The sequence below is a fragment of the Oryctolagus cuniculus genome, unplaced genomic scaffold (assembly GCF_964237555.1).
Source record: "Oryctolagus cuniculus unplaced genomic scaffold, mOryCun1.1 SCAFFOLD_85, whole genome shotgun sequence".
Classification (NCBI taxonomy): domain Eukaryota; kingdom Metazoa; phylum Chordata; class Mammalia; order Lagomorpha; family Leporidae; genus Oryctolagus; species Oryctolagus cuniculus.
In genome coordinates this window covers 226604-235062 of record NW_027208229.1, presented here as the reverse complement: position 1 = coordinate 235062, position 8459 = coordinate 226604, and the positions used below count along the sequence as shown (strand labels likewise).

The 8459-nt window shown below is 40.5% G+C and overlaps 1 protein-coding gene across 1 annotated transcript; it reads right to left on the bottom strand.

The window, feature by feature from the left end:
• Positions 1-6905: 6905 nt before the first annotated feature.
• Positions 6906-7850, bottom strand: ORYCUNV1R1640 (vomeronasal 1 receptor oryCunV1R1640). The gene has a single exon (NM_001167324.1). The coding sequence runs from the start codon at positions 7848-7850 to the stop codon at positions 6906-6908; it is 945 nt and encodes a 314-aa protein (NP_001160796.1).
• Between the last annotated feature and the right edge of the window lie 609 nt (positions 7851-8459).

The window sequence follows — 8459 nt, the reverse complement described above, 5'->3', positions numbered from 1 at the left end:
AACCCTCCCGTTATCCACTCCCTCTCCCCTTCCATTCATGCCAAGATTCATTTTCAATTCTCTTTATATACAGAAGATCAGTTTAGCATACATTAAGTAAAGATTTCAACAGTTTGCTCCCACACAGAAACATAAAGTGAAAAATACTGTTTGAGCACTAGTTATAGCATTAAATCTCAATGTACAGCACACTAAGGACAAAGATCCTACATGAGGAGTAAGTGCACAGTGACTCCTGTTGTTGACTTAACAAATTGACACTCTTGTTTATGGCATCAGTAATCACCTTAGGCTCTTGTCATGAGTTGCCAAGGCTATGGAAGCCCCCTGAGTTCACTGACTCTGATCATTTTTAGACAAGGCCATGGTCAAAGTGGAAGTTCTCTCCTCCCTTCAGAGAAAGGTACCTCCTTCTTTGATGACCCGTTCTTTCCACTGGGATCTCACTTGCGGAGATCTTTTATTTAGTTTTTTTTTTTTTCCCCCAGAGTGTCTTGGCTTTCCATGCCTGAAATACTCTCATGGGCATTTCAGCCGGATCCGCATGCCTTAAGGGCTGATTATGAGGCCAGAGTGCTGTTAGGAGCTTTGCCATTCTATGGGTCTGCTGTGTATCTCGCTTCCCATGTTGGACCATTCTCTCCCTTTTTTATTCTATCAGCTAGTATTTGCAGACACTATTCTTGTTTATGTGATCCCTTTGGTTCTTAGTCCTATCATTACGATCAATTGTGAACAGAAATTGATCACTGGGACTAGTGAGATGGCATTGGTACATGCCACCTTGATGGGATTGAATTAGAATCCCCTGGTATGTTTCTAACTCTACTGTTTGAGGTAAGTCAGCTTGAGCATGTCCCGAATTGCACATCTCTTTCCTCTCTTATTCCCACTCTTATATTTAACAGCAATTACTTTTCAGTTGTTTCAGCATTTAAGAATAATTGTGTATTGATTACAGTATTCAACCAAAAATATTAAGTAGAACAAACAAAAAAAAAATACTAAGAGGGATAACATATTAAGCTGCTCATCAACACTGCTTTTGCTGTATCCCATAAGTTTTTAAATGTTATCATCTTCATTTGTTTACAGAAATTTTTGATTTCTCCTATGACTCACTGTTCATTCAGGAGCATGTTGTTCAGTCTCCATGTGTTTACATATGTTCCAGATTCTCCTTTCTTATTTCCAGCTTCGTTGCATTGTGGTCTGAGAAGATGCATGGTATTATTTTGATTCTTTTGAATTTGCTGAGACTTGTGTTAGCATGTGGTCAGTCCTAGAGAATGATCTCTGTACTGCTGAGAAGAATGTATATTCTGCAACTGTAGGATGAATTTTCTTTGCAATGCTGGATGAGTGGTGACATATTCTTTCAGTTTCTATTAGTCTTGGAAGGTCTTCATTTCACTTGCATTCATAAAGGAGAGCTTTGCAGGATATAGTATTACGGGTTAACAATTTTTTTCTCTTAAGACTTGGACTATATCTTTTTATTCTCTCCTAGCCTGTTGGGTTTCTGATTAGAAGTCAGCTGTGAGTCTAACTGGAGAACTTCTGAAAGTAATGTGGCAATTCTCTCCTGCACATTTTTGAATCTTTTCTTTATGTTTCACTCTGGAGAGTTTGATTACAATGTGTCTTAGTGAAGTTCTTTTTTGTTCATGTCTATTAGGAGTTCTATGTTCTTCCTGTACGTGGATGACCCTTTCTTTTGTCAAATTGGGGTACTTTTCTGTTATTATTTACTAAAAAGGCCCTTCTTTCCATGCCTTCAGGACCTCCTAGAACCCATATGTTGGCTCGTTTTATCGTATCCTGTAGGTTCCCAACAGTGTTTTTTAGTTTTCTAATTGCATCTTCTTGTGTTTGGTCTGTTTGTATAATTGCCTGTGCTTTGTCTTCTAAGTTGTGTATTCTTTCTTCTGCTTCACCGCTTCTGTTCTCTACTGTATTTTTTATTTGTTCTATGGAATTCTTCATTTCCAAGATTTCATTTTGCCTTCTCTTCAAGATCCCAATTTCGTGGGAGGAATTTGTTTCATGTCATGTAGGGATTTCATTAGTTCATGCATTTGCTTCTGATTACTTCTAAGCAATACTTGAAATGTTTTAAACTCCATTTCTGACATTTCTTCAGTATCATCATCTTCACAATCTAGTACTGAGATGTCGTGTCCTCATGTAGTCTTCCTTGTTCTTGTTTCTTGGTTTGGTGCACTTGTTATTCAGCATTTGTGTGGCTACTCCTTGTTTTCTTTGGGTTTTTGCTGTAGCAGCTTTTATCTTTGGACTACGTCTGATTGGATTAATGGAGTGTCTGCTGGTCTTACCTCACTCTCCAATACTAGCACTCTGAGCTGCTGGGGTCCTGAGTGTGCACGTCCATCCCTCCATGTAGGTCCACTACTTTGTGTAGTGTTGTGTCCCTCTAATTTGTGTAGCATTTCCTCTGCCATTTTCTCTCTAACTCTTCCCTGAGAATGCCCTCTCTCCACTTTTTTTTTTTAATAAACTATCTTCTCCTAGACTAGAGCAAAAGCTCCCTCTCTACTGCACTGTCTTAATCCAGGAAGTTCTTGAACTCACAATTACTTATCTGAAAAATTAAGTTACTTCCATTAACTCCCATTCTAAAAACTAAAATTAGGAAGTACAGCAGACACGATAGAGGTGAAACATAACTACATTATTGAAATGAAGAGCAGTGAAGAAACAATTATTCATCTCCTCTAAATTTCTTATCACTCTTAAAAATTCAACTTTCAAAATTTGTTTTCATTATAATCTATAATAAGAAATACATTTTACATAATGATCCAGTGCACACATCTGGGTATATGTAACTGAAATGAAAATGTTATCACTTAACCTTACGGCCTGCAATAGACCCTAATATTTTTGTTCCCTTTTTGTTGGGGAATTAGCACCTGCAATGCTGATCTCTGCTGGCAGGTTGAAGAACGCTTCCAGCTCAGGTAGAAGTGGTTATATGTACAGTGTGATACACAGTAGGTGCTCCAATGTTTACTGTATGTAAGACAGTGGTGGAAATGGAAATTTAAAAGAAATGACGGCATGAAGGCAGAACACATTGTTTTCTCGATCTAGAGTCTACACAGAACTACTTTCTCATTAAAATGCCTGCATGGTGGCTGGGACTAGAGAAATTGTTAGTTTCCAGGCTCACTCGCTAAGGGAAAAATGGCTGTGAATGGTTTAACAAAGTCCAGTTACTGAAAGTGTGTGAACAACTGTTACAATGCAGGTTGTGTTGTGGTGGCAGCCTCTGTGCTGCCTGTGTGGCCTGCTCTAGAATATTCTGTAAAGGCCAGAGATAGAGCAGGATAAACAAGATGTACATATTCTCTGAACTTGATTCTACCCAGTTGCTTGCCCCCATGTCCCTCATGAGATACGCCAAGCTGGTTCAAATTCTATCATTTGTTTCCTTTGCTCGCCCTCTAGCGGACATGGGTGCATATTTAGAAGCGTTTTATCTTCTTGCTGTACTGAACTTTGCATTAATAGGTGATGTTCTTCCTTCTCTGTACTTACAAATGCTGTGGACTTAAGGCCCTTCTCCCTGACATTAGTGTAGCCACCCCTGCTTCCCTCTGCTTATTATTTACATGGAATACCTTTATCTCATTTCTTAGTCACCTTTTTTGTGTCTTTGATCTGAAGTCAGTCTGTTGTGTGTGGCAAGTTTGGTCATGTTTTTCTCTCCATTTTCTGGAGATGGTATTTCTTCCTCCAGCTTTGCATTTCTCTCTAGCATCCTTCGTTTCAGCATGAAGGACTCCACTCACACAGGGTTGGTGCAGCAGCGACAAATCCCTCAACTTTGGTTTATGTGGGGCTGCAGCTTGAAGTTCCAGGTACCTGGAGAGAGAAAAAGAGAAAGAGAGAAAGGTCTTCCATCTGCTGGTTCACTCCCGAGTTGGCCGTAATGACTGGAACTGGGCTGATTGGAAGCCAGGTGCCAGGAGCTAGGAGCTTCTTTTGGGTCTATGACAGGGCTGTAGGGACCCAAGGATTTAGGCCATCTTCCACTACTTTCCCAGGCCATAGCAGAGAGCGGGATTGGAAGTGGAGCAGCGGGGACTTGAACCAGTGCCCCTATGGGGCTTTATCTGCTATGCCACAGCAGTGGTTGCTCTATTTTATGTTGTTTCTCCTCCACTATTTGTTTACTTTTTTCTTCTTTGTATTTATTTGCCTTATATATTTAATTTCCTTTAAAATTTTCTTTTGTTGTCAATTTATTTTCCTCTTATTTTTGTTCTTTATACTTGTTCTTCCAATTCTTGTGTTCCATTTTATCATTTATCATTTTTCTCATTTTTTAAAAGGATTATTTATATGAAAGTCAGAGTTATGCAGAGAGAGAAGGAGAGGCAGAAAGAGAGAGAGAAAAAGAGAGCACATGTGCGCGCGCGAGAGGTGTCTTCCATCTGCTGGTTTACTCCCCAGCTGGCCACATTGACCGGAGCTGCAGCTATCTGAAGCCAGGAGCCAGGAGCTTCTTCCAGGTCTCCCACGTGGGTGCAGGGCACCAAGGACTTGGACCATCTTCTACTGCTTTCCCAGGCCATTGCAGAGAGCTGGATGGGAAACAGAGCAGCCAGGACCTGAACTGGCATTCATATGGGATGCTGGCACTGCAGGTGGTGGTTTAACACAGGAAGCCAAAGGATTGGCCCCTGAAGTCAATTTTAATGGAGTTTTTTAAGTACCCTTATATTACTAAGTGATGGAATATATGTGATTTTGGTTTTGTAACTGTTTTCTGGATTTTTTTTTTAAGATTTATCTTTATTTGAAAGTCAGAGTTACACAGAGAGAGGAGAGGCAGAGAGGGAAAGAGAGTGAGGTCCTCCATCTGCTGGTCCACTCCCCAACTGGCCATGATGGCCGGAGCTGTGCTGATCCGAAGCCAGGAGCTTCCTCTGGGTCTCCCATGAGGGTGCAGGGGCCCAAGGACCTGGGCCATCCACTACTGCTATCCCAGGCAATAGCAGAGAGTCAGATCGGAAGAGGAGCAACCGGAACTGGAACCAGTACCCGCACAGGATGCCAGAGCCTCAGGCCAGGGTGTTAACCCACTGCACCACAGCACCGGCCCCTGGATTGGTTTTTTGAAACCTGAGTTTCAGATGATGTTATTAACTAGGAAGAACTAACTTCCGGTATGATTTTAAGAGATTTTTTTTTCTTTTTCTAACTTAAAGATACTGTATGTCTCTAATATTCATCTCATGAATTGTTTCTGGGGCTAGGTAATTATCCATGTATTTATTACCTAAATTCTGTGTTTTAGCCTCATATTCAACATTTTATCTAGAAGGTCCCAAGGTAGAACTGCCCAATATTTGCACCAGTAGAAAACAATCTTTAAATTATTTTTTGGTACAAAGTTACTAAAAAATTTAAAACTTACTGAAAAACTGTAATTTGACATATTTTTAAAAAACATTTATTTAGTAAATATAAATTTCCAAAGTACAGGTTATGGATTACAATGGCTTCCCCCCACCCCCGTAACTTCCCTCCCACCCGCAACCCTCCCATTTTCTGCTCCCTCTCCCATTCCATTCACATCAAGGTTTTCAATTATCTTTATATACAGAAGATTGATTTAGTATATATTAAGTAAAGATTTCATCAGTTTGCACTCACACAGAACATAAAGTGTAAAATACTGTTTCAGTACTAGTTATAACATTAATTCACATCGAACAATACATTAAGGACAGAGATCCTACATGAGGACTAAGTACACAGTGACTCCTGTTGTTGACTTAATTTTTTTTTTCATTTTCAAAGCCATTTATTGTCCTAAAATATAAATTTTTTGAACATCTCAATTTAAGAGCAGCATTTTGGAGTAATGATCTAACATTAATATAGATAAAATATAATTGTAATTTTTCGCTTTTCCACCTCTACCATAATTATATAGACTGCCATAATGCAATAGAATTTGGCACTTTAAAAAGCCTCTCACTATATGTTTTGAGAAAACAATTGATCCATTGGCTAGAACATACGTAGAAACATCTTTATTGTGGTAAAATACACATAACATACAAATGTCCCCTTTAATCTTATTTAGCTGTGCAATCCAGTGGCTCTAAGTACATCTCACTGTTGTACAAGCACAACAACCACCCATTTCCAGAATGTTTTCTTCTTCCTGCACTGAATTCTGTGTCCATTAAACCAGAACTGCACTTTCCTCCTCTCCATCAGACTCTGACCCCCTTCTGTGAGGACATTCTTAGAATACCTGTTCATTGGTGAATGATTTCACTTAGAAAAATCAAGGTTCATGACAGAATTTCCTTTTTGTTTGAGAACAAAAAAGATTTTATTGTTTGTGTAGCCCACATTTTGTTTATACACTCACGTGGTTGTTGGGTTGCTTCTATTTTTTGACTGTTGTAATAATGCTATTATGGGTTTTGGTGTGCAAATCACTGTGTGAGTTCATGTATTCAACACTTTTTGGCACTACGTAGGGGTAGAGGAGCTGGATCATATGGTAATTCATGGTAAAACCTGATTACATACATAGTTAGGCAATGTACAGATCACTGTGGATTTGTTAGAAAGTGCTTTGATCTCATGAATCAGTACTTTCTGGATGACACGAGGTAGTGACAAGTATCTATCTCACACTTCATCTTGAGGAGCCACTCACACATAAAGCACATTTGTGTCAGCTCATAGCAGTACACTGTCCCATAATGAATTGTGATCTTGCAGTACAGGCATCCAAGTAAATAAATCCAAGGATAAGGCATAACTCCATACTATACTTTACCCAGAAAGCAAATACTGGCTGTGGCAGTAAAAATGTAAAAACCAATGCAATAACTCATTTAGAGAACCACCTTTCACTGAACAGTTAAACACCTGTTTCTCTCCACCCTGATGGATTTCACGCAGGTAATTATACGTTTTTCAGTACAGAGGAACACAAAAGGACTGACTGTGGCATAGGTGTTGGCCACAGTAAAATGGGTACAGTAAAAAATTGGATTGTCATTCATCTTGAGTCTTGAGGCAGAGAAAATGGATTCCAAAATGGACATGACCATGAAAAAGCTCAAGAGCACCAGAATGCTCTGTGTGGCCCTTTGCTCTGGGGAGGCTCTTGGAGTCAGGTTGGTGCCACGTAGGTGCTGGGACTTTTTCCTGTGCCTGTAGAGGAGCATCACCATGTATCCACTTGAGAGGGCCATGAGCCCTATATGGAAGACTTCCCTACAGATCATCAATGCGTAGTATGTTTGAATTAGGAAATAGCTCATGGCCCAAACAGAGCAGGATTTAGTTACATATATTAGACTGTGTGAGGTCCTATTGGGAGTGGCAACGATGCTGATTATGGTGTGACTGCTGATGGACATATAGAAGATGCACAGGACAAGCTGGGAGCACAGGATTTGATATAACTGTTTACGCTTGAAGTTTGCCAACCAGGAGTTCCTGGGGCTGAGGGTGATGGCCTGGAGGACACTCAGCAGGCAGGTGGTGTACAGGGAGAGGGCCCACAGCACCCGGTAGGAGAAGAGGACAGCTTTACATGTGACATCATCCCAGGAACCCTGAGATCCAAACATGTCCATAGCCTGGCTCACCACAATCATCAGCATCACAAAATGGATGAGGGCCAAGAGACCAATCGTCATGTCAGTGGGCTTGGGTCTGTGCTGGAGAAAGTAATTGAGGACGTGGAAGAGAAGAAGGAAGGCATTGGCTGAGACCCCAATGGAAATTTCAGTGTAATAAATGAATCTCATCTCATTGCTTTTGTGAATTTTATAATTTTTATTCATATTATAGGTGGAAGAAGTATACATTTTGGGTCTAAGGAGAAAACAAATTTTTCATCAAATTCATTAGCACATTGATTGTTTCCTCCAACACTCTTGTCATTCAAAATACGATCAACCCCATTCAACCTCTGTGACACTGAATTCTACCTCACAGCCACAGCCCTGCCCCAGGACACCTCTGCTTTCTTATGGTTGGATCATGTGTGTCATCGCTGGGCTCCAAAGTCTATAAGCCGTGCTCTTCATGAAATATTACCATAGGGCCATGTGTTTGGAGCGGCTGTTAAGGCAATACTTGGGATGGCTTCACCCTATATCACAGTGCCTAGGATTGAGCTCCACTCTCTATCCCTCCTTCCTAGAAATGTGCTCCCTAGGAGGTGGTAAGTGATGGCTCACATAGCTGGGTCACTTCCACCCATGTTGGAGATGCAGATTGAGCCCCTGATTCCTAGACATGTCCTGGCTTGCTCCAGGCCAGTGTGGACTAGCGAATTGGGGAGTACATGCTTTCTTCCCTACCCCCAGCAATCTGACTCTCATATAAACACAATCACTTTTAAAAAATGCCCTGTATCATGTAAATATCCTTATTATAGCTTCACTCTG